The sequence below is a fragment of the Heteronotia binoei genome, chromosome 9 (assembly GCF_032191835.1).
Source record: "Heteronotia binoei isolate CCM8104 ecotype False Entrance Well chromosome 9, APGP_CSIRO_Hbin_v1, whole genome shotgun sequence".
Taxonomy (NCBI): Eukaryota; Metazoa; Chordata; class Lepidosauria; order Squamata; family Gekkonidae; genus Heteronotia; species Heteronotia binoei.
The window spans coordinates 29,913,207-29,940,167 of NC_083231.1; the positions used below are offsets into that span (position 1 = coordinate 29,913,207).

General features: G+C 43.3%; 1 protein-coding gene across 1 annotated transcript in view; it reads right to left on the reverse strand.

Annotated features, from left to right (window-relative positions):
* Positions 1-26,961, reverse strand: part of DLC1 (DLC1 Rho GTPase activating protein) — a 340,623-nt gene that overhangs the window by 239,200 nt on the left and 74,462 nt on the right. The window contains exons 3-4 of the mRNA XM_060246397.1: positions 21,881-22,030; positions 17,898-18,050 (exon numbers count right to left, since the gene is read on the reverse strand). Coding sequence (XP_060102380.1) covers positions 17,898-18,050; positions 21,881-22,030 — 303 coding nt within the window. The remainder of the gene's footprint in view (positions 1-17,897; positions 18,051-21,880; positions 22,031-26,961) is intronic.

The window sequence follows — 26,961 nt, forward strand, 5'->3', positions numbered from 1 at the left end:
TAGAGCCACCAGCATGCAACATCACTAGCGTGATGACGTCACTTCCGAGTGATGTCATTGCACTGCTGATAGGGGAGGATCTCCCTGCTGGCCCAATGTGGGCCAGCGGGTTGGGAACCTCCAGGGTGGGAGAACCCCCACCTGGCCTGGGAACTTGGCTGCCCTACAGCCTAATGTACTTTACAGGGTTGTTGTAATGATAAAATGGAGAAGAGAATAATGTATGGTCCCCATTAGAGACCCACATATAGAAAGGTGGGTTATAACTGAAGTAAATCACTTTGAACCTTATTCTAAAACAAAGAAAAAGAAGAAGATATTGGATTTATAGGCCGCCCTCCACTCCGAAGAGTCTCAGACCGGCTCACAATCTCCTTTACCTTCCTCCCCCACAACAGGCACCCTGTGAGGTGGGTGGGGCTGGAGAGGGCTCTCACAGCAGCTGCCCTTTCAAGGACAACCTCTTCTAGGGCTATGGCTGACCCAAGGCCATTCCAGCAGGTGCAAGTGGAGGAGTGGGGAATCAAACCCGGTTCTCCCAGATAAGAGTCCGCACACTTAATCACTATACCAAACTGGCTCTCAAAGAAAGGAACTTTGATGGACTTTTGGATGAAACAAATCTGAGCCTAGAGAATCTGTGGCAGAGAGCAACCAGGTGGTTCTGCATATCTCTGGCAATGGCAATTGGTTGCATTTTATAGTATCTCCACTGAAAATTTTAGGATATTTTTAACATACATGTAACTACTTAATTTTATTGAATATTTTAATTCTACAGCAATCCAATCATACAACAACAATATTTGATCCCTTAATTCAGAAAAAAAATAATCTGAAAAAAAAAAGTTCTCTCCTTATTTCCCCACCCAAGTGTTGTTCTAGTCAGATGTGCGATAACCAGTTAAACAGCAGTTTGGTTACTTAGGATCACACCAGTGTTCCCTCTGAGTTATCCCACTGTGAGCTATCCCACAGTTTTTTAGTTTCCAACTCACACATTTTTGTCCTCAGGAAAAATGGCTGCAGAGCAAACTAATTTATGCAGTCGCTCACAAAGTAGTATTTTTGCTCACAAGGCTCCACAGCTTAGAGGGAACATTGGATCACACCCATTGGGGGGGGTGGGGAAGGGAGATTTAGATTCATCCCATTTAACCTCTAATGTCTAATGTTCCACTGGGCATGATGCAGGGCTTGAATGTGGTGCATAACCTATACCAATAGAACAGGGGTGGAGAACCTTTTTTCTGCCAAGGGCCATATGGATATTTATAATATCATTCGTGGGTCATCAAAAATTATCAACTTAAAAAAACAGTGCTCTGCCAACGGAGAATGATTCAGGCTGGCAAAATTAATGCACATAATTGTTTTTCTATTTGAAGTCATGTGGGAAGGCACACACACACACAGCCCGCTGCCCTAGGCAAATGCATAGGTCCAGGGTTTTTTTGTAGAAAAAGCCCAGCAGGAACTCAGTAGCATCCACCTCCCCTAATATTAGCATATTAGGTCACCCCTCATTAGCACATTAGGCCACACCATCTGGGATAATCAAGTGCAAACTGAACTGTGGCAGTAACTTTTCCAGGCCCTGCAGCAATTCTGGCCACCCAACCAGGCCTCAGGGAGGCTGCCGCACAGTACATCTGAGCCCTGTGATCCCTGCCTGGCCCTAGGGAGGCTGCTGCACAGCGTGGCTGGGCCCCATGGTCCTTGCTGGCCAGCCAGGCCCTAGAGAGGCTGCCGCATGGCTCAGTTCGGCCCAGCAATCCCCGAGGGCCACACCAAGTGACCCTGAGGGCTGCATACGGCCCTCAGGAAAGAGGTTCCCCACCCCTGCAATATAAAGAACCTATACCCATAAATGCAGAAAATTGTTATGTCCACAATGTGGCTAGAAATTGCCGTCACCAATGCAAGTGCAAGACCTTTTCAATTTTCAAATGTAAATTATTTGAGGGTCCTAGCAAGAGCTGAAAGTTAGGTTAGAGACTAGAACCAGTCTGTCTTCTTTTCATCAATGTCTGTTTAACCTTTAATATTCTGCTGTTGTGATTTTGACAGGTGAATGCCTCTATGAATCAACTCCTTGGCTGAGCTCTCTGTTAAGTCGAACTAGTAACAATATTCTGTTCTGATTCTGGCCTGTGCATGGATCTTCCTAGTGTTCTTAGAAGTGTAAAGTGTAATGTGTGGTATCCCAACCTGGATCAAGGCTTCCGTGGGCCCCCCCAAACATGAAATCCTGGCTATGACCCTGGCTCCCAGCATGACATCTGTTTTGACCCATCAGGAAAATCTTTCTAAAAACATTTGTAGTTAACTGGGGATCATTATCTGTACCTAAGCTTAAAAGGGCACAATTCTGCTTAGGAAGGCACTTAAACTCCTCTTTATTGATGCTGAAACATTGTTAGATTTGCTAAAATTTTTGTTTATCTTTTTTCAGTAATTTCTCTTACATCAGCCTAATTCTTCTCTCTTCAGTTAACATTAGACTATTTGAAAGAGATCGTTCTACCTTTAATTTCTAATTTGCTATTGTTATTGTTGACATTTAAAATTTAGTAACTGAATTACTACATTCAAAACTGAAATACTAAATTACTGAATTATTTTGGCTCCACCTTATGCCCTACTGGGTCCAGCTTTAGCTCATCTCGTCCTTCCCCCATGACATCAGGCACAATTTTGTATTGCTATAGCAATCCGAAATATTACATAACTGAAGGCTGACAGGGCTTTTCATCTGGAACATCTGTCCTTTTACTTTTATCCTAACTAAAATAAAAACAAGAACCCCAAGACTGTCTTACCTTAGATGTCTTCTCCAGGCAGGTCAGGCAAGGCTGAGAGAGAGCAGCAGCAGCTGAGACCAATGGCCAGTGCAGCACAATCTCTCTCACACACCAACACCAACACAGCAGCAATGAAATGCAGACTCCTTAAAAAAGTTCTCTGGCCCTACACAGAGCAGTTTCAAAAAATACCACTGCTCTGTGATTGGCCAAAGAACAGTGTTTACTTGGATACCCAAGTAAACAAAAGAACAACGATGTTGCTGATGGCTGGGGGATTAGCCCAGCCATCAGCTACACAACAACTCTGCAAAGGATGCATTTGCAATACATTTCGCAAATGCATGCTTTGGATTGGCTGCTGGGGTTCCTCTCCCCCTCCCCCTATCTCCTTGATCCCAGGGAGGCTATGGGAGAGGCGGGAAAAGGCTTCCAAAGGTGGGAAAGGAGGCAAGCAGCTTCTCTGAGGCTGCAGAAGCTCCTTTCCTGGCTTTTACATTGAGTTCCATATACTTCTGAATATTGATATAACGTATAATGGCTTCTAATTGGATTTGGAAGTATACGACGCTGTATACTTCCGAATCAGGGAGTATTCGGCGGTCTATTTGGTTCGGCCGAACCGAATGCACACCCCTATTCAGAACTAGATCTTCATCCACACAACCTTTATAAAAATCATTTGCCCAAAGTTCAGGTGAGTTTCATAATCTTTGTACATGTTCAGTGTTGTCAAGTGACTTCCGATTTATGGTGATGCTATGAATTAATGACCTCTGAGACATCCTATTGTTAACAGCTTGCAAACAGCAAGCAATGGCTTCCTTGAGTGAGTCAATCCATATCATCATGAGTCTTCCACATTTCTTTCTTGTAAGTACCTTAAATTAATGTAACAAATTAAGTAATTAAGGTAATGAATTACTTAATTTGTCAGATACCAATAAATTGCACATGTGCTGATCTTTATTACTTTTCCTGAAATACCTATATCTAATGTGCATAGGCAAATCTGCCCAATGAAATCATCCATAGCTATAATTTAGGTTCTACAAAGCCAGTGAACCCCTTAGATTTGGAGAAGTATCTTATTTAGGGGTAGAAATCTAGCAGGAGTCCTTTGCATATTAGGCCACACGTCCCTGATGTAGCCAATCCTCCAAGAGTTTACAAGGCTCTTTTTTGTAAGCTCTTGGAGGATTGGCTAAATCAGGGGTGTGTGGCCTAATATGCAAAGGACTCCTGCTAGAATTTCACCCCAATCTTATTTTAAACAAAACAAAAACTAATGCATCCTGTTCTGTTGTCCCTTTTCCTGGTTCTGGTTTTGGCGGGGGTGGTGGTGGTGGTGTTAAAAATTAAGTTTCTTTCTGTCACATTTTGGTTTTTTTTAATTACCTCTGGTTGGTGTGAGGGGGTTGGTGTGTGGGGTGGGTCACTTCCATGTTTTTTATAGAACTATTTTTGGAGTCTGAGGGTTCTATGCAGTTTTGGGGGCTCTCCCTCAAACCCCCTGCCCCCCAGTAGCCTCTGATTATACCCTATTTTGCCATCCAGTTCAATGGACTATAGGGTATAATGGTGGGATAGGGGCACCCTCTTTGGGTTCCCCTGGAATGGGAACCCCTGGCCCAATCTTTTTGGGACTTGTGGGGGAGGGGTTCATAGAGGAGAGTCCCCTGCAGATTTGGGGGCTCTCCCTCAAACCTCCTTCCCTCCAGGTGGCTTTCAATATACCCTATTTTGCCATTGATTTCAGTGGCCCATAGGGTATAATTGAGCCGTATATTTGGAAATAGCAATATATCTCTGAATACCGGTATTCGGAAATATACGGTATTCCAAATATTTTGGCCCCGTATATTTCTGAATCTGATTAATTCTGAAATTTTTTTTTGCACACTTCTGAATACTTTATAGTAGAAACGGTTGGAGTTACAAGTGTGTCAAGTGTGTCATAGCAGCTAGAGCAGTGGTTCTCAAACTGCTGGTTGGGAGCAAAAGCAGGGTAAATTGGAAGAGGAGGCCTCAGAATGCTCAAAGGCAGCTTTGAGTTTTTCTCCTCATAGGCTGCGATCACCCACACTAAATAATGCACTTTCAATTCACCTTAAATGCACTTTGCAATTGGATTTTACTGTGTGAACTGGCAAAATCTAGTTGAAAAGTGCACTAAAAGTGGATAGAAAGTGCATTATTTAGTGTGTGTGATCACAGCCCTGATGTGTGAAATAGCCCTGTTGCGTAAGAATGCTATATATTTATAAATACCAAGCATAAGAAATAAACTTGTTCAGAGTTAACTGATGCAAGATTCCTGTTTTATGTTGGAGAGTGGGAAAATACTGAAGCTTACCTTTGCAAATTGGTTCAAAAAACTACAGCAAGTTATAAGTGATCCTACTTCACAAGTTTTAAGAACATTAGACTAGAAACTGGGGGACTCATGTTCCATTCCCTCTTTCACCACGAAGCTCATGGAATTATTTTGGGCCAAGAGCACTCTCTTCACTTAACCTATCCCAATGGAATAAACAGAGGAGAGAACTATGTACACTGCCCTGAACTTCTTGGAGGAAGGGTGGGATAAAAATATAATAAGCATTTCTAGGAGTCACCCTCTGTTGTTCCACAATCTGGATTGTTAAATTCTGTCACAAAGTTGCTGATGACCAGCAATAAGGGCTTTGCAGCTATGGAATACACTATTTCACGACATATGAATCCATTCATCGGCAGGGCATGAGATAGCAACACAGAACCATTTGTTTAATACATCAACAGATACTCTCATTGCTTCTCTAGTTTACTGTTTGCTAAGGGCGTTGTACGTTCAAACCCCAAACAGAGAGCTTACGACTTCTGCAAATAATTTTATTTTCATTTCAAATAAAAATGAACAAAAACTGCCTTGAGCTCACATTTTAGTGAAGGAAGGTAGTATAGAAATGTTTTGATATGTAAACATTGGACCATGTTTAATAAACCTTTGATGAAATTTGGTTCTTCTCCCCAGCAGCCGATATAGATCTCTCAAGGGCCAGATCCTGCTACTCAGGGCTTTTTTTGTAGCAGAAACTCCTTTGCATATTAGGCCACACCCTCCTGATGTAGCCAATCCTCCTGGAGCTTACAGTAGGCCCTGTACTAAGAGCCCTGTAAGCTCTTGGAGGATTGGCTTACATCAGGGGTGTATGGCTTAATATGCAAAGGAGTTCCTCCTACAAAAAAAGCCCAGCTGCTACCCAATACCAGTTGCCTCTCTTTGCTATACAAGAAGGGGCTCCAGCAGGGTGCTGTGGAAGTCATGGTGCCCATAGACACTTTTTCTGGGACTACCAAGAGTTTTTAGAAAGTGGGTGGGGCCAGGTGGGGATTTTTCACCCACCAAGGCTTGTCATTGGCTCTGAAGTTTTGATCACCTGTGCAGATTTTTAAAAACATTGCTTCGGCAGTTGATTCCACCACAGCACCATGAGACTGAAGGGTAAGCTGTGACAGCCATTCAGTGTCTGGCCTTGCCTCCTGTGGCCAGCGGCCATTTTGTGGCTATGCCTACCTTTTTGTGCCAGAATCCCCTGGTGCCCACAGACTCAAAAATTTTGGGGACCTTGTTATACAGTATGCATGAGAAGTGAAAACATGTTGGGTTTTTGGCAATTTCACTTCCTGAAAGTCATGAGTTAATTAATTGTTTGTTTAAACATGCTGATGCTTAGCTGGCTAGAGGTAGAGCCAATGGGCTATTCCGCATGTATTCCCACCAGATGCTAGGTGTCAATATGCATATTAACCAGTACTGGTAAGCTCTCATTGGGTAATCAATACATTGGGGATGGACTAGGGAGAAAGCATTGAGTTTCAGTTTTATGGTCCTTTGTGTGCATCTCTAGCCTCTCCACACAAGTTGCTTTTTAGATAGAGATTGAACATGTAGCTAGAGAAGATAGACAGGATGATAATCCTTTTCTTGTTTCGTAGAATTCCAAGTTACCCCTTCCTCGCTAGATAAGTAAAGATTATTTATATGAACACATGAAGCAGCCTTCTACTGAATCAGACCCTTGGTCCATCGAAGTCAGTATTGTCTACTCAGACTGGCAGCGGCTCTCCAGGGTCTCAGGCTGAGGTTTTTCATGCCTACTTGCCTGGACCCTTTTTAGCTGGAGATGCCGGGGACTGAACCTGGAACCTCCTGCTTACCAAGCAGATGCTCTACCACTGAGCCACCGTCCCTACTCTAAAAAGCTAACTGTGTGTGGCTGACTGCTTTGTTTTTTATTCTGCATAACTCTGCTAAGAATCCCTAACAATGTCCATCTATACACATGGTTAAAAGGTAAAGGTAGTCCCCAGTGCAAGCACCCAGTCATTACTGATTCAAGGGGTGATATCCCGATTTTTCTTGGCAGACTTTTAAGGAGTGGTTTGTCATTGCCTTCCCCAGTCAGCTACACTTTACTCCCAGCACTTTACTTTTACCGACCTCGGAAGGATGGAAGGCTGAGTCAACCCTGAGCTGGCTACTTGAACCCAGCTTCTTCCGGGATTGGTCATGAGCAGAGCTTGAACTGCGGTACTGCAGATTATCACTCTGTGCCACAGGGCTATGGACTGCATTGCTAAATGAACTCAGTGTCTTGGGTAAGGGATAAGTGGCTTGCCCTACTCCCCGCTAGGATGACTGCTATGAACGTATGAGGATGCCCCCTCCCTGCTGAGAGGAAGTGACAGTTCCTCAGGGTGTACTCTTGTTTCCTCAAGGCTGGGGTTTTATCCAGCAAAGAGTACCTCTGTACCATTTAATGATAATGAAATCAACAGGCTATTATTCTGGGGTTCCCAAAGACTATCACACAAACCAGGAGTGATTTTAAAGCTATCATATGGCTATATCCTTTATGTTTTTGGAAAGTAGCAACATTTTTTTCCAGTATCAGTTTTCCCATTTTTCCCCCACTATCACCATGGAAGTGTTACATGAGCACCAGATGACAGCATTCTTCAACTGTGGAGCATTATCTCAATAATAAAGACCCCCCCCCCCAAAAAAAAATCAGAACCACTTATGTTCTCATTCCTAGGGGTTTAGATAAAGCACTGACCCCTAGTTATTCAGTTTTGGGGAATGAACAGCTGGCGACATTTGGCAATGCCAAACTACTTTCTCTGGTTTGATTACATTATCAAAACAAACTACAGAAACTTGAAGGTTAGAAATCCTTAGCATTTGTTTCTTGTGTACGAAGAATACTAACTCAAACTAGAAGAAATTCATAGCAATCTCTGTTTATTCACAGATAAATTGCTTAGTTCTCTATAGAAATTTGGCCAGAGTTCATCTCATTGTTTTGACCAAATGGATATTTGTTTACTAGCTGTCAGCAAATTCTCTTTAACTGCCATTATTGTGACACAGCCAGTGGTAATGACTTGTCTCAAAAAAAGGTGTTAGTCATGACTTTTGGATTACAACACAGATATATGGAGCTTCTTGCATCATGTTAGGAGTTACTGCTTCTGTTAGTTATTCTGGGGTAACCGGAAGCAAAAATCGTTCAACCAATACATTAAAAAAATATCAATTTTAAAGAAGATAAATAAATCCTTATTCATGATTGCATTAACTCCAGAGATTCCCACAGTTAATCGGAGTCTATGAGACTGAAGTACTGGATATTTTTTTGTAATTGAAAAAACGTGCCGATCCACTTTATATCTTTGTAGTTTTCAGTTGAATGTAATATCAGTAGATGTTTTCCAAATAATTAAATTCTTGTTGTGATCAGTTTGTATTACTAATTAATGCTGATGTCAGGAAAGTGGTTAGAATAGGATTTAAAACAAAAGCCCATTTTCCATTCCTGCTTTTGCTTGTTGCATCTCTTGGACCTTCTTCATGCAAACAGTAGATGGCAGCATTCAGTGGACAAGTGAATACTGAGCTAGGACTGATATGATATAATTGGAATACTGAATTGAGAAATAAAGTTTCTTAACTTAAAAAAAATCCTATAAACTTCTCAATTAAAATTGCAACAAGACCTTTTATAAGTTGATTTCTGATCTGTTTCCAATATATTTTACTCGTAGGGTGCAACTGCATACAGACCAGCAGAAATATATGTACGTATGTGGCATGTATATATCTTGCTCTACAGTGATGTGACCTATAAAAATGAACTTACCGTACTTTCTGCTGATCCCGCATTTGCCTGGGTAGCAGAAAAAGTGGATATAGAGGGAACACAATCTCACAACAGATACAAAAGCAACACAGATTTACAAGGTAGGTGTGTGATGATAATTCAGTGATGCTCAGATAATGCACATTTGAATGCAGTAATGGCAGAGCCGTTAACAGAAATTCTCTTAATTTCTCTGCTTCTAATCAATTCCATTTTTACTGAAGAGCAATTCAAAGAGAGGAGGGGCAAGAAGTGAGGATTCTACAAAATTTCAGAATTTCACTCCACAAATGTTCTATGACAGGCAATATCCTCTACATCAGGGGTGTCAAACATGCAGTTTGGGGGCTGAATCAGGCCCCTGGAGGGCTCCTATCAGCCCCCCCCCCAAGCAACTGGCTGTCATCTGCTTCCTTCTGCATCACAGCTTGCTTTGCGAGGCTTGCACAGGAGCTACAGAGCTAAACCTCTATTTTCTCCATTGGCTGAGGCTCCTCCCTTGGGGAGGAATAGCTTGCTTTGCCAGGCTCTCTCAATTGCACAGCAGAGCTACCGATTCAAGCCTCTTGTCCTTCTACTGGCTGAGGCTCCCCCCACAAGTCCCCTGGGGAAGGAAGGAAAGAGCCAGAGCTTCCTTTGCCCAGTTCCCTGGTTCCCATGGGAGAAATACAAAGAAAGCAACTTTAAGACCAATAAGTGCTAAAGTTTTAAGCATGTTTTAAGTTTTTAAATATATATATATATTTGTGTTTGTCTGTGTTCTTTATAAAATTTATATCTCTGCTACCTAATCTTAAATAGGTACACACATGGCCTGGCCTGACATGGCCCGGTCCAACAAGGTCTCATTTATGTCAGATCCGGCTCTCATAGCAAATGAGTTTGACACCCCTGCTCTACATCTTCCTACCCTTTTGCTAGAGCACCACCTGGTGGTGTGGAATATAAAACAACTGCAAGTTGTAAAAGGGTACATTGATTTCTATTTTATAGAAAAACCAAAGAGAAATCTCTCTTTTAGAAGAGAAAAGAGGGAATAAGGGGAATCAATTACTATATCTAAAAAGAGTGCAATGTAGAAATCCTTCTCCTTGTTAACAATGCTAACAAAGAGTTTCAGAAAGATGACGGAAAGACTTTTAAACTAAGTACGGTAAAATAGAGTAGTCAATGTAAGGCAAGCACAATGATCAAGGCCCAGAAAGGTCCACCTCCAAAATGCCCATTCCCACCCCCACCCCCAAAGAAAAATGCTGTGCAGCTAATTTGCTAGATGACAGTAGCATGGTCTAGGCTAGGGCAAATATCTCAGAAGCAGGAGACAGAAGGTGAGCCTTACACTGCCCTTGTCATGAGTCAGCCAGTGGCCAGCAATAGCAAGGACTCTTCAGGAGAAGAGGAGCCCTGTGCAGCCAGTCCGAATCAACAGAAGCCGACAAGTGGGAAAATGAGCTGCAAGCTTGTTAGGATTCACAGCCAACAACTGGGGCAGAGCCATCACCACTCTCCAGCCCTGGCAAAAGTTAGTTGTCTATTCCCAGCCCTCTGGTACCGCCTACACTGTTAGAATATTACAGACAGAGGCTGAGAATGGAGCTACAGGCGAGATGGTAAAGTGCACGTCTCCTGGCCCAGTGCCAGCTACTTGCTGATAACAAAGATATGTTGTTGCAGGATTGACCTTGAGTAGCTGGCTGAAGGCTTGACATTAGGCATGTGGCTGTTTGTGTAGGCTGTTGGTGTAGATACAGTGCATACATTAAAAGCTGACCTGCTGCCACTGTCTCACCTGATTAATCTCTGATACTCTAGCCCTGGACTGAACAACATTGTTCTGCTTAATCTCTGATCCTTTGACCTTGGACTGAGCAACACTGCTTGATCTCTAAAGCCCTGGCCCTGGACTGAACAACACCAGACTGCAGAACCCACCTCTAGCCATGCCTTCTTTGACCAGGATGCAGTAACCAGATATTCAGAGCCCTCTCTTGCAGACTGAATTAAATGTGATACTGGGGTGGGGCTGTGGCGTGATGGTAGAGCATCTACTCTGCATGCAGTCAGGTCAGTCCCCAGCATCCATCAGGTAAATGGTGTGAAAGAGCCTGATATGAGACCCTGGAGAGCTGCTGCCAGACAGTGCACCTAACACTGATCATGACAAGAGCTACAGTCAGACTAAACATGTTTGTATGTGCAAAGGGTCACCAAGTTGTAGCTAATTTATGGTGACCCCCAGGGGTGGAATTCTAGCAGGAGCTTCTTTGCATATTAGGCCACACACCCCTGATGTAGCCAATCCTCCAAGAGCTTACAAAAATGAGCCTTGTAAGCTCTTGGAAGATTGGCTACATCAGGGCCTAATACGCAAAGGAGCTCCTGCTAGAATTCCACCCCTGGCAACCCCAGCAAGGGGTTTTCGAGGCAAGTGATTAAGCAGAAATGGTTTCCTGTTGTCTTTCTCTGCAAAGGCTTCCTCAGCAGTTGCTCATCCATGTACAGTCCTTGATTAGCTTGCAAGATCTGATGCGAGTGAATGGTACCATTCCACATCCCTTGAATAAGTATAAGGCAGCTACACATGTTCTTCTGGCTTTCTGCCCTAGTAAAAATCATTTTCTATGGTGGTATTCCACACAGTTATCATCACATTTAAACAAATGTGCTCTTCAGTTGAAAATGAGAATCGAGTTCTGTATTTCAGATAGCAATTATCATTAATCGCCTAAAAACATGCCGGGGGAGGAACCGGCCAATCCAAATGTAACAAGACACTAAACCGTTTGAGCCATGAAATAAACAAATGTGACCACTGAGTAGATTTGGTCATGTGGAACTGTGCAATCTAGGGTTGCCAACTGATCAGAAGGATTAGGTTTGCCAACCTCCATGTGGTGACTGGAGATCTCCTGGGATTACAACTGTTCTCCAGACAGGAGAGATCAGTTCACCTGGAGAAAATGGCTGCTTTGGAAGGTGGACTCTAGGGTATGATACCCCATTGAAGTCCCTCCCCTTCACCCACCACACCCTCCTCTAGCTCCACCTCCAAAATCTCCAGGTATTTTGCAACATGGAGCTGGCAGCCCTAAGAAGGACACAGCTTAGTTCAGTCTGGAGCCTTTGTCAGCTACTTGTGGGCGCAGAGAGCTGCATGGGAAGTATTTCATAGCACAAGATTTAACATCTCTACCTGCTAAGGTCTGTGAATCAAAGTGCTATGACTATAGCTATAATGGCCAGCTGAAAGTTGGAAGCCCCCAAATATCCTTTGATAAATTGAAGAATGTTTTCTCTTTCCTTTTCCTTTTGCCATCAAATGAATACAAAACGAGGGGCAAACTTTCACTTCTACTGCCAGTATCGCCTAGGACTGGATTCGATCCCCCTATACAAACTTCATCCAATTTCCATTGCAAAAGTTGAAGAAAATGATTTTGCAGCAGTTTCAAGACTATTGCTTATTGCTGGTTTTCTACAAACTAAAGTTACGAGATATAAAACCAGAGCTTTACTGTCATTTAGGTCTGTTTACATGACGCCAAATGCTGTAGAGAGAGACGATGGTTACGCAGATCTGCATGTGACATTGGTTTTTCCTGCAAATAGTGACATCTGGCATACTTAACCCCTTTCCCCTTCTTCTTGTTGGCTCAGTTTTCTTAATGTTTTTTCATGCTTACTGGGGCAAAAGACTGCTGACGGTTGTATTTTCAGACTGATTTACATTCCTTTGTGGCTTCCAATTGCCAAATACATAGCTAAAAGTTTAGAAATCGGTGAACAAAAGCATGGACTGATGAAATCAATAACACAACACATTGCCCCAAATGCACATTCCCAGCTAAACAGCCATGTGGCTATGAGCCTCTTTTACAGCTACAATTGTTGAAGTAACCTTCTCAACGTTAGAGGTAAAATCTAGGCAAAATGGAGCACACCATGCTTGAGGTCAATAGTGCCTCGGGGGCAGGGGGACTCATCACTTAGTGTGCACCCTTTTGGCCCACTCTCATCATCTGCTGCCCACAGCCCTTAACTCACTCACTTTTTACTCACTGTTAAGGAGTACTGACCTTTTCATTGAAATTTTTAAACACTCTGCTAGATTTGGAGCCTGTCTGCTGGCCCCACCTTACCCAAAGAGCAGCTCTGCCTAGTGCTGGTCTCTGCTACCTGGTCCTTTTTTGCCTCCAGTCCCAGAGCTTCCCCCTTCATTGGGTCTCCACTCATCCCTCGAGGAAGCGGTCTGCAAGTAGATCTTCCTCTGCCTTGCTCTCAGCAGCCTCATTTCCTTGCCATCCTTCCTTCCCTCATCCAGCTGGGCCTGTCTTTTTATCCATGTTCCAACCTGGAGTAGGCAAAGCCCTCCACCCATTGTGGCTCTCGTGGTCCTCCTCTCTCTCAAAACTCTGTCTAGCCATACACAGGATCTGCTTGGTGTTAAGTCGCACTTGCCTGCTTACTCCCTCTTGTGAGCCAGCTCCAATGCCTACCTCTTGGATATATGCAGAAGGACTTGGGGGGTGGGGAGGTAGTATCTGGAATGGACGGGGTCATATGGTTTCAAAGACTTTGAATCAGATTGAATCTGGAAAGCAAGCTTATGATCGTGCCACTGATTTACACTGGGAAATACATTGTGAGGAGTAGATTTCTCCCCCTGACCAGAACTAGGAACATTTTTACACTGCCCTTCCTCCAAGGAGCTCAGTGTGGTGTACATGGGTCTCCCTTTCCCTATCTTTCTCTCTCCCCAATAACCCATTCAATAGCCCATTCATTCACCAGCTGTCCAGAGTGGAAAATATTTTGAAAAAGCTATCAAAAGATAAATGACTTTAAAAACAGAAATAGGCAATAGAAACTCTAACAAATACAAAGATGGAGCTAATTTCAGGGTGGGTTTTTTTTGTATTTTTATGTACATGTGTGTGTGCACATGTGTGTGAGTGTGTGCCTGGAAGTCATGGTGACCCCTGGTGATCGACCCCCTATTGGGGGCCTGGAGGATACTCACAAAGGTGACTGGAAAAAGCCTGACCCTGCCCTCCTGGCTCTGGTATTTCAAGGAGGTCTCCTATGGAAATTCTTGCAAGAGTTGACCCTGCTTAGCTTCTGAGATCTGATGAAATCGGACTTGCCTGGGCCATCCAGGTCTGGGCACTAATTTCAGTTTCACCTTCTATTGCAGTCCTCCACCAGCAGGTGAAGATTTTTTGGGGGCTTCATTTGGCATTCCCCCCCCAGTGATCCCTCTTTCCTGCCCACTGTTTTAATTGTTGTTTTTATTTCCGTGTGCTTTTTATTGTTTTAACGATGGGTACTTTTTATTTGCGTGTGGAGGGGGACTGGTTTTAAATGGTTTTTAAAATGTGATTTTATTATGTATGTTTAGTTAGCTTTCTTGGTGGCTCTTGTCAGGGTCAGCCCCGGTGCTAGAGGTTCTGCCACCCCAGGCAGGACCCCGCACCACCGCCCCCCTCCTGCAGACTCCAGAAGTAACATCATCATAATGGTGTGTGGCATGCCCCCTGCCCAGCCCTCTCCCACTTCAGAGGGAGCTGAGCAGGGGCTGTGTCCTTTCTTCGCTCCAAGCAGCCCCTGATCAGCTCCCTCCAAAGCGGGAAAGGGCTGGGCAGGGGCCGCATCCTTCTTTCTTTGCTCTGATAGTTTGGAGTGAAGAAAGAAGACTCTGCACGCCCCTGCTCAGCCCTCTCCTGCTTCGGAGGGAGCTGAGCAGGGGCCATGTTGTTATTTCTTTGCTCCAAGCAATCAGAGCAAAGAAAGAATGCTGCAGAGTATCAGGGTCAGCATGAGGAGGGATGGGGTGCCCCTGCAGTGAGGTGGCACCCTAGGCGGCTGCCTACTTTGCTTCCTCCCACACGCTGACCCTGGTCAGGGCAGAAAACTGGGATACAATTTTTTTGAATACATAAATAATATTCTTGGGAGGCAACTTCCTGACTTGTCCAAGAAGACATCTTCAAATAGTTGCCCTTGAGGATTTCAGGCAGCCACTAAAAGACACACAAAATATTCTTTTTTTACTGTTCATATTCATCAACCAGCTGGTCTAACTCATTTTTGCATGGTATGAAGTAAAGGGATGCCAGATTTGACCATGTTGGAAATTACTCCCAATGGACATAAATATAAACCAGATAATCTGACCCATGTGCTTAAGTATTCTAGAGACAAATGAAAGCACTTGGCTCCAGGGGCTAACACTTGGGCAGAAATTGATTTTTTTTTAAATTCAAAAGTATTCTGAACCTTCTGGTTCATTTCAGGTTCCTACTTCCTGCTAGGGTTGTCAGATCTAGCTTGGAAAATTTCAGGATATTTAGGGATGGAGCCTGGGGAGGATAGAGACCCCAATGAGCTACAATGCCACTGAGCCCATCCTCCGAAGAACTGGTCTGGAGATGAGCTGTAATTCTGGGAGATCCCTAGGTTCCACCTGGAGGCTGGCATCCCTACTTCCTCCAGATAACTTATTTGAATTCAAATTCAAATACTGTGTGCAATCCAGGTGTAACTTACTTCTCGACTTGCAGCAGGACCTGTCATGTTCTGTCCAGTTTAGCTCTGCTCTGGGGAGAACCACAAACAGCCAGTCCAACTGAACTCTCAGTAGAGAACCCCTACTATTTCTTAATATAATCCTGGCCAAATATCTCTGTTGAGAGATTCATCTCCTCTGCTTTCAACCCCAGGATATCCTTATCCATTTCACTCAACAAATAGAGTACTAATTGATCATCTATCTAATCAGCAGTGCTCGACACATTAGCAAAATATAGTTCTCAGATGAGAAAAAAACAACTCATGTTTATACAAGTAACTTTGCGGAGGAATGTGATACAAAAGAACTAACTGAGGAATCCCCCCCACAGAGATTCCTTTCCTTTCCTTCCCCTTCCCTCCCTCGCTTCTTCCCTCCCTCCCTTCCTTCCTTCCTTCCTTCCTTGCTCTGGGCAATTTACAACAGTGAGTAAAATACAATCATATAAAAACCAATAAAAACAATTGACTCATATTATAGCCTCCCAACGGTGTCCTAATAACAACCTCTTCCAGATTTCTGGACACTACATTGGAAGGAGACCCCAAAGAGGCAGGGGAGGAAAGGTGCCAGCTCAGCAACCGCCACTTCCTAATCAAAAGCCTGGCGGAACATCTCTGCCTTAACAGGCCCTATGTAAAAGATTTTGCAAGGCCCTGATGTTCTCTGGCAGAGAGTTCAACCAGGTAGGGGCCAGGACTGAAAAGGACCTGCCCCTCATTGAGGACAGCCGGACGGCTTTGGGGCTGGGGATCGCTAACAAATAATGCCCAGTAAAGCAAAATGCTCTTCCAGAGATGTAGCGGAGGAGGAGGTCCCATAGTTTGCAACAGTACTGCAAACTTACTTCTTTTCCCACTGCCAGTAACAAAGCTCTTGATCTTTTATTGGAACTTTGTAATGTGACAATCTGTATTTGACTTATGACAGTTTACTGTTACTGGTTTGTCTTTATATCTGATGTTAAACTTTCAATAAAAATCTTTAAAAAACAAAGCTCCTGATATTGTTAATTTCATGGTATAGGTCTTGTTCCTTTACTTTATAAATTAGGAAACTGGTTATTTTTAACTGAGGTCATTAGAGTTATGCCAGTCGCAAGAGTTCATCTCTATGTTCATTCATAACACACGGCTACACATATGGACTTTCTAATCCCCCCAAAGCATAGTCTATAACACTGCCTTTCTGAACTACAAACTTTTTAAAAAAGTTCACTGGTGTCTGTTCAAAAGGGACATCACTTGCCCACTCACATCCCCATTTCTGCTACACAATGTGGGTGCTCACAGCCACCCACTGAAACACAAAAGAGAAAAGCCTTTTCGGGAAGGCTTGCCAGTCAATGGTGCAGTATATCTATGGCTATAACCCACAATTTACGTAAGCTACAGCTCTCCAACTGAAGCATGCAGTTTTGACAACGCTGGAAAATATTTCCAGTGGATTTAAACAGAAACCAGATCATCTGGAACCAACATCCTTTGGCTGAAGAAAGAGGGCCACAGAAATCTTCCAGTTATATTCCCTAATTCTGGATGGTTGTCACTATGCGTGTATGTTCATTAGCAAGCTCTTTTCTGGAAGGAGAATGTTGAAGCCATTCCTGTCTTCAGGGCGAGCCCTAGACTGTCTGGCACCCTAGGCAAGGCTCACTTCTGGTGCCCCCCTGCATTGATAACACCACTGAGTCACATGGGGTGGGCGCCCAATTCGGTGCCCCCAGAAGGCTGACACTAGGCAGTTGCCTAGTTTGCCAAGTGGCAGGGCCGGCCCTGCCTGGCTTGCATGTCCGTTTCTCAAGAGGTGCTGCTCTCACACAGGCAATGGTCAGCAGAACTGTAGACAGCCCAGTCTGCCTTGTGGGCAGACGGCTGAATTAGATCTACAGATCCTGAAGACTACCCATAAAAACAACCTGCTGGTAGGGGACTTTCCTTCCAACCAATAAATCGAATATTCAGCCCTGGCATGGAATGTCCCAGGAAGGCAAAATTCTTCTTTAATGCTTTACCATTACCAACCCCCAAGTAAGCCTATTAAATAGCTTCTTTCCATGTGGTTTGGTACAAACAGTGCCAACTTTCCAGAAGCATGTTGAACAAAAAGGCAACAAGAACACACACTTTGAGGCTTCTTTCAACCCTCCCACTGGAAGAAGAGCCTCTTAAGTTGGATGTAGGTTCCTTCCTTAAGATGGAGGAAAGTTTCAAAGCTTTGCTCGGTAGAATGGTAGGAGAGACCTCACTGGCTGCAATCCACAGTTTATATTCAGCGGGCCTTGCAGCTCTCTGTTTATCATCCACTCTCCATATCAGAAGCAAGTTTCGTACTCACCCCAGCCTTTGGTTTAGCACCAGACCCAGACATTGGAATGGGAAGTGTACGATCAGCAGCACCATGGGAATAAGGGCGAGGTAGAGGCAAGCTGGTTTGCAGCTGGTTCACTGTGGCCACATTCACTCCACTTTCAGGATGTGATTCCAAATCCTAATTAAAAACAAACAAACGGATCCCCTTGAATATTGAGTACTCTCTTAGTTATTGGAAGTACATTCAAATGTACATTTTGCACCATTTTCCTTTTCTTTTTTCTGTTCTACTACACATCCTCATTGTCCCTACAAACAACATCTGAGAAGCGCTGCTCTGAAATGGCAGCACATCTTTGTGATCCAAGCTGTTAACACACTTAAGTGAGCAAAACAAACTGAGCTTTGTTAAGCAGTCAAGTTAGGAATTCCTGAAGCCTGGCCTATTTCTCTTTGTGTTTCCAATGCATCTTAGATTATGTTCCCACCTTTGGTTTTCAGCTGCAGTTGAAACCTCTGCTGCCATCTGGAAATCATTCCACAGCTGGAGTGACATCATCTGGAACCTTGCATAGCATGCAGGTGAAGGCTCTTGCTTTTGGAATGCATATGGGATACTAGGTGACCTGCCTCAAAGTTTTAGGTCCTTTGTTGTCTTTAAAAGAGAACTCTCATTGATGATAGGATATAAAAGGGGTGACCAGACTTGCTTAACATAAGAACCACATAGAATAAATGTCTATGTTTGAGAGCTGCAAGACAGGAAGGAAGGAAGGTAAATAGATGGGGGGAGGGAAGAGGGAGGGAGAGATGGAAGAAAGCAATTTTAACTTTAAATGTATTGTCCAAGCCGCTGGCTGGCTTGGTTTGGATACGTGATTTAAAGAGCCAAATGCCTTCTTCAAGCTGGCTGACAGGGTGGTGGTAGCTTCGAGAGCCACACAATACGTGTGAAAGAGCCACAGTTTGACCACCCCTGGGATATAAGCACATATCAAACAGATTATACCTTAAGAATTTATAAATGGAATAATTTGAATATAAATGTTTAACTTTTTGTGTGTGCATACCTAAATGAATATATGGTTGCCATCTGTCCTATTGGTCCTGCTTTGGTGTTTTTAACAGCCTGACACATAGAAATTAGAATTTACAAACTTTCCCCTACCCGTATACCTAGGCTAACAAAAGCTTAATTTGCTAAAAGAAAAGGCAGCAATCTTCTTTATACATGGAGGTAACTAAATGCTAAGATTCCAAGCAAAGTATCTCACATTCTAATAGAGAAGTTGGGAAATTCTTGAATACTTAAATTTGGTGACTGGAACTGTGAACAGGCAAGACAGATCTTTCTACAAATTTGAATTTGTAGAAAAATGTGAAATAAAAAAATACATTGGGGGATGTTTAAAAATGCAACAATGATCTGTAGTTTCTGTAGGAGTTTCTGTAGCTTTAAGGAACACATTCCCTCAATGAATGCTGCTAGGCAACAACAGTATTCCTGACTGAATAAAAGGCAGGGGAAGGGGCAAGGCCCTTTCCAGCCCTATTTTGGCCTTTAAGGATGGGAAATTCCTGGAGCTTTTGGATGGAATGGAGAGATAGGCCACACTGTGGTGTGACCCCAGAGAAGGGGTTTAAAGTTTAAAACCCCTTCTGTAGCAATGTGCTGCAGCGGTGGCCCAATCCCTCCATTCTATCCTATGGCCCCATAGGAGAGAATAGACTCCATTCTTTTGCACCCCAGGGGTGCAAAAGCAAACGAAAAGTCCTGCTGCTCATGCCTCTCAAGAACTCTGAGAAGCCTGAGGGGGATATCCAAGCAGGGAGAAAGTCCTGTCACCTGTGCCTTTGGAAGTCTCCATGAGGCACCAGGGTGGGGGTGGGGGAGAGACATCCTTTCCCTCCTTTTGCACCCAAGGAGTGCAAAAAAGCAGGGAGAAAGTTCTGCCACTGTCTACACCTTTCAGAAACTCACATGGGGGGAACTGGGAGAGGTGGCCAGGATGGGCGGCAGCATGATGTCACCAAGTCATAGGGTTGCCAAGTCCAATTCAAGAAATATCTGGGGACTTTGGGGATGGAGCCAGGAGACATTGTGGGCAGAGCCAGGAGCAAGAGTGTGACAAGCATAATTGAACCCCAAGGGAGTTCTGGCCATCACATTTAAAGGGACAGCACACCTTTTAAAATTCCTTCCTTCCATAGAAAATAATGAAGGATAGGGGCACCTTCTTTTGAGGCTCATAGAATTGGACCCCCTGGTCCAATCCTTTTGAAACTTGGCAGGTATTTTGGGGAGAGGCACGAGATGCTATATTGAAAATTTGGTGCCTCTACCTCAAAATACAGCCCCCCCAGAGCCCCCAATACACGTGGATCAATTCCCCATCATTCCCTGTGGGAATCGTTCATGGAGGTGCATAATGGCTGTGGGGGCGAGGCTTCTCCTGCCGGCCAGCTGGCTGGGGGAGGGGGGAAGCCTGTAAAACTGGGGTATCCCCCACTGGGACCTGGGGATTGGGAAGCCTACCAAGTCATGTGGGGGGCACCTAATTAGGTACCCCTAGAAGGCCGGCACCCTAGGCAATCACCTAGTTTGCCTAATGGCACGGCCAACCCTGGGCAGGGTTTGGGGAGGGAGAGGTCTCAGATGAATATAATGCCACATAGAGTCCATCTTCCTGAGCAGCCATTTCCTCTAGGAAGACAGATCTCTGTTGTCTGGATTTCACTTGTAATTGCCAGATCCTTACGAATTTCTCAGTCAAGAGTTGTCAGTGGCAACCCTGAAGTAGGAAAGTCAGTTTAGCAAGCATATTTTGGGTTAGTGATAATCAACTTTCAGCCAGCAAGAAAAAGCCCAGCCTTTGACTGTTATTTTAGTGATAAAATCTGGAGGGAGAATCAGTGTTCAGAAACCTTTGACCTGTGGTTGAAGTGGTAGAATCCATTCTACCACTTCAGTCCAAATGGCACATAGACCAAGAGTAAGCCATCAAAATAGGAAGAATGGGCAATAAGAAGGTGATTTTGGCCCTAATGACATTAGCTACTAGTTCACTTCCTGCAGTCTTGAAAGTTTAGTGAAGTCAGATCATTGCAAGTGCAATATATGCAAATGCCCTCCTAATCTGAGGCACAGCTTTCTAAGGCAATGGACTTAGAAGGACAGGACAAAGTTTGTGTCCTGTGGCACCTTTAAGACCAACAATGTTTAATTCTGGGTATAAGCTTCTTCAGATACATTGAATCAGATTTCACAAACCATTACATGTAGGAAGGGGTTAGAAGGCTGTAACTCTGCGTAAAATGGCACTGTAAATCACCCACTGCATCATTGTACAAGCCATTGTTCACTTCTCACAAGCAAGCCCGACTAAAATGAATGAGAGCTGCATAAGAGACAGGATTGTACCTTTAGTGTGACATATATGATAATCCTCTCATTCTTTGATACAATCCCCCGTCCTTAATAATCTTACATTACAAAAACAACAATATGCATCTTTCCTTCTCTTATCATAAAATACAGCCCTAAGAAAGAGATCTTTTCCCTGAAATGCCAAGATAATGCTTTCTAGCCTGGATATTATTTTAAGAGAGGGAGGTTTTGTGAACAGTTCTTAAGTGGCTCTCTGCCTGCAACTGTGACAGTTAACAAAAACCCACAAAATTGCACAGATGAAAAAATGTTAGGTCCTTCATTGGTAAGTTCAGCTGCAACTGCATCGCATCATTGCCAGTGTAACTCAGACTGCAGTCTCACTTCCTTTTAAAACATGGAAGCTTAAAAAAAAACCTGCCTGCCCCCTCTTACATTTTGTACCTTTGGTCCCAGAAATTCGGCCATATATAGAAGGCCAAGTTTATACTGGTAGCGGCCTGAATGCTAGGAAACAAGACAAAAAGCATACCACTTAAAAAAAAACACAAAAGCAAAAATGCAAAGAATTAGCACAGGTAAAAATATACAACTGGAGTAAAAAAAGCCAAGAAGCTCACATGTATGTGCCTCCGGGGATGCGTTGGCGTGCTGGACGGTGAAGACCCAGAACTGAGAGCGTTCTCAATATCCTGATCCAGCTGGTCCAGTTTCAGAATGAGCAGCACCATAGAGTCCAGTCGTGACTGATCCCGACCTTCTCTCACTTCCTGAGGACCAGAACACGCAATGACAGAATCTGAAAGGGCATTTCTGAGAAAGAATAAAAAACCCTCTGTTCCCTAATTTAACAAAACAGCATTGAATAATAGGCAGCAACCTCACATTTTGAGGCTAAGAGGGGGGAAAACCCACACTGTTTTCTCTCATCAATGAGTCGTTCACTGTGAAGGCGGGACATACTGACAGAGAAGCATTTTGCACGCATCTTAAATGTATTTCTGTGAGAGAACGGGGCAAAGTAAAAAAACTTTGTTAACTGTGATCTGACAGAAGTCAAATGGGAGTCAGCGTTACCTGTCTGTTATACCTTGCAGGGCTGTGTGCTGCTGGCTAGCATTTGTTGATGCGTTTCCCTAGCACTGGTTAATTTTCTGTATTAAAAAATAAGTATCTTGGGCAGATGTCAGTGTGCACTGCACTTCTGCCAGTTTCCTAGGTCTCTCGGAAATGTAATCCACTGTTATTAGATCTGTTGCTTGGTTTCTTGTGTATTTTAAAAGGGGCAGCTAACAGTGTGCATAACAAACATAAGGCAATCTGTCACAAACCACACAGTTATTAGTTTCATTAGAGTAATGAAGATCAGTGTCCTTTGGCTGAGTTTCTGCTCAAAATTCTATACTTTCTTCTTCTCCCAGCGCATGGTGACTTCAGCATCGCATTTCCTTATCCCTCTAGCCACATACAACCCCTTCCTCTAGGCCCCAGCTGAATGTGTTGGGGGCAGAGTTGCTGGGGGTGAGGGACCTTGTTGTCTACCTGTTGTCCACCTGTAACCTAGGCAGTGATGCAAGCCTGGCCAAGATGCATTTAGGACCAGGCCAGGGAGAACGAAAGAACAGCCATAGGGAACCATATTGTAACGTGAAACCCGGCTGGAACTATAACAGACACTTCAGCCTCCACTCTGCAGTCTCAAGAGACTCACCCCAAGGCCCATAGATCAGGAGGTTACTGGAATGAACATATGACTGCATTTAGGCAAGAACACCCCTCTGCATTAGACCAATTGTCATTCGAGCCCGGCATCCTGTTTCCTTTTTACAAACTAAGTTTTGATGTTGAATTTTCAATAGCTATACAGAAGGGAACAAAGAGAAATGTGGAAAAAGGCAGGAAGATATATTAAATCAGTACACAATACAGGGGCATTGCTAATACGAATACCGAGGATATTTCTTATTTAGTGTACAAATATATAAGAAGGATAGTTTAGCCAATACACGCCATACCATGATATATCAGCATAATAACATGAGAGTATTTAATGAGAAAGTATCTGTCTGTCTGTCTATCTATCATCTATCTATCTGATAATATACATATAATGTAATATATCATGATTATTAAAAGGTCCAATATATTATTAAAAGGTCTAATATTAAAGCCTTTATGTCCCAACATCCTGTTTCCTATGAGCTGCCAACCTGGGCTTTTTTTTTAAGCAGGAACACACAGGAACGCAGTTCTGGCTTGTCTTGGCGGCGGGGGGGGGGGGGGGGGTTGGCCTGATATGCAAATGAGTTCCTGCTGGGCTTTTTCTAAAAAAAAAGCTGTGCTGCCAACTAGTAGCCTAGGTGGCCAGTAGTGGTGGCACAGAAGCCAACTTCTCTTGTTGCCTTGCCACCAGCAAATGACATTCAAAAGTATGCTGCCTCCATACACAGAGTTCCCATTTACCCATGCTAGCTAATAGCTACTGTATTCTTTATGAATTTGTCTATCCCCTTTTAATGCTATCTAAACTGCCATGTCCCATAGCAGGCTCTAAATGTATATTGCTCATCAACTTCATTGCCCCCCCTCTGAATTCTAGGATCATGGGACAGGGAGCAAAATTACTCTGTGTTCACTTTCACCACAATATGCATAATTTTGTAGACTTTTCTCATGCCCTTAGTCCTCTTTCAAGGTTTTTTTTTTTTTGGGGGGGGGGGTAGAAAAAGCTCAGCAGGAACTCATTTGCATATTAGACCACACCCCCTGACACCAAGTCAGATGGAACTGCATTCCTGTGCTTTCCTGCTAGAATTTTAAAAAGCCCTGCACCTTTAAAAAACCAGATCCTGACCCAAAGAACTGGGACACTGCCAGTATTCCCTCTAAGCTGAGTTAGCGTGAGCTAGCTCACAGATTTTTAGCCTCCAGCTCACACATATTTGTCTTAGCTCAGGAAGGATGACCCCAGAGCACAATAATTTATGCAATAGTTCACAACATTAATGCCAGTAAGCTCACAACTTTAATATCAGTAGTTCACAAAGTGGAATTTTTGATCACAATTTTTGATCTGCAGCAGAGGGAACACTGGACACTGCTTCTAAGTATCTGTAGAACAAACAGCCCCGGGGGGGTCAAGGAAAAGTATAAAGAATTTAAAAATCGATTTTACACAAAATAAATACTCCCCCCCTTAGTACAAAACAAATCATGATAAGAACTGAAGATGTTTTGAGTGCATGCTTGTTAAAAGGAAGTAAAATCTGCAGTTTGTAAATGACCTCTAATCCATATAATTTGCAGAAACTGTAGATCCTCAATTGCATTTAGCAATTTTTTAAAGCATTTGCGCTATGACTGCATAATCTTACTATGACACCAGTTCTATTTTCATCTAAATAAATACAGGCCATATTGTTTGCTATGTTATATGCATTCCTGCATATAGAACAGGAAACCTCACATGCTTTCCTGCACATATTTTTCTATACATTCCATGTCTGGAGGAAAAAGGAAGTATACTCCCTTGGAAGAAGCAAAGCATTCAACTCAAAAGCATTTTGGTAATGTACCAAGTACTCAGGAATTCCGTATAGGAGCAGAGCGTTTCTTCATTTATGCTCGTTCAACTGCAAGCAAGATTCAGCACTCCTGGCTTGGGAGGCCGCAAGCATTGTGCTGTCAAACAGCAGACGCAGTCCGAGACACCTTTGTGCTTAAAAAGGAGCTATTTATTTTGAAAAGGCTGTGGAAGAGATCCCAGTGCAAAACTATGGTGGGGTGGGGGGCTGCCCTCAAGTTCCTCGTTGCCCCCTGCACGGTCTTGGTGCTGGGGGGACACAGTGGGAGGGCTTCTGGTGTCCTGGCCCCACCGGTGGACCTCCTGATGCCACCTGGGTTTTTTGGCCACTGTGTGACACAGAGTGTTGGACTGGATGGGCCATTGGCCTGATCCGACATGGCTTCTCTTATATTCTTATGACCAGTGCAATCAAAGAACAAGACACAATGTCTGCATTTAGGCAACATATATAATCATGGCTAAGGAAAAACATGTGTGAACGTGGTTTCTTGTTGGGCTTGGATGCATGCCTCATTTCATGTTCTTTCCACCCACAAATGGCAGTTGTTTAGTAACACATGATGTGTGAATGCGGTCATGCAGGTGAACCATTGAGGGAGCTTTTTTTTTTGAGCAGGAACACAGTTCTGGTTGGCTTGGCATCAGGGGGTGTGTTCTAATATGCAAATGAGACCCTGCTGGGCTTTTTCTGCAAAAAAAAACCCCAGTGTGAAACAATGTCAGGGGTGTGTGTCCTAAAATACAAATGAGTTCTGCTGGCTTTTTCTACAAAAAAGCCCTGACCATAGATGATTTCCCCTGTGCACACTGGGATTCTAAACCCAAAATGATCATTCCATTGAGTTGGCTAATACCAAGAATCAAGGATTTCACCCAAAATCTTTGTGAGCCCCAAATCATTATTTTATGAAGTATTTTCATTTTTACTTCAATGATCTGCCCAGTGCATTTTTGAAAATGTTCTTTTTGCAGTTATGACTTTTCCACACAGTATATTGCACAGTTAAGGAGCTTATAAATGTACCCATAAAAGCCTAAGAATTATACCCATAAAAACAAAAGTATGTAGAAGTCTGAAAAGAACAGCATTCAACTGCATTTATATTCTGTTCCTATGTTGCTATCACACTGCAGTGATACTAGTCACCCGTGGGCTTGTGTGTGTGTTGTGTATGTTTGTATACTTTTTGACCCTTCTACCAGTTTGTAATTTTAACTTGATGCTGTTTCTTTTTCCACTTCACCAATGTTCCATTCATTCAAGATGATCTGGTCGACCTTTACTAGCCAGATGGCAGACGTGGCACATACAGATTTCTAGGAAATACACTACAACACAAATTCTTCACATATTTTTGAACTGAAAGTAGATTCAAATTGCAATATTAAAAATGTCACTTCTGATCACCATGAACAGAAGAAAAAACTAAGAATGGCGTTGGGCAAATGCCATTTTGAGATTTCCAGGATTCCTGTATGCAAATTAAGGTCTGCTTCTGAGGTAATTCTCAGAAACTTGGCATTTGCTTTCCCAAATGAACCTATATACATTATGCATAAGAGAAGGACCAGAGAGGAATTTCAGAAAATACAAAATAGTTGATGAAATAGGCTGTCATAGGTTTTTCTGGATGTCAGTCAAATAATATCAGTGCTTAAGGATATTGCATTGCTTGTTCCTCTAATAGGAACTCCCAGGCAGCATTAAACAAAAGTAAGTCCTGGAGACTTAAGGTGATTTTTAAAAGTATTATGGCACTTTCTGGCAACTGGAAGACAAATTAAGCTGGAAGCCAATCACAGAACCTGGTGACTTGTCCAGGTTGAGAGAAGAGAACAATTGTCTCTCTAGAATCACCAGATTCCTTTGATCAGAAGGCTAATTGCTTTTGTGCAAATATTCCTCTTGGAACAGCAGGTAGTTCCCTTGTCAGCCACATGGGAGCAAGACGTTCATCCCTAACCTTTAAACCTCCTGGTTTGTATGTTATGGTGCCTGACAAATGCTTTACATATTGAGTGAAGGGTGAGTGACTTGTGTTATGACAGTATGGACTCCCGAGAGTGACAGAAGGCCCACAAGCCAGTTTCTTGCCAGATCTGCAAAATGAGCTT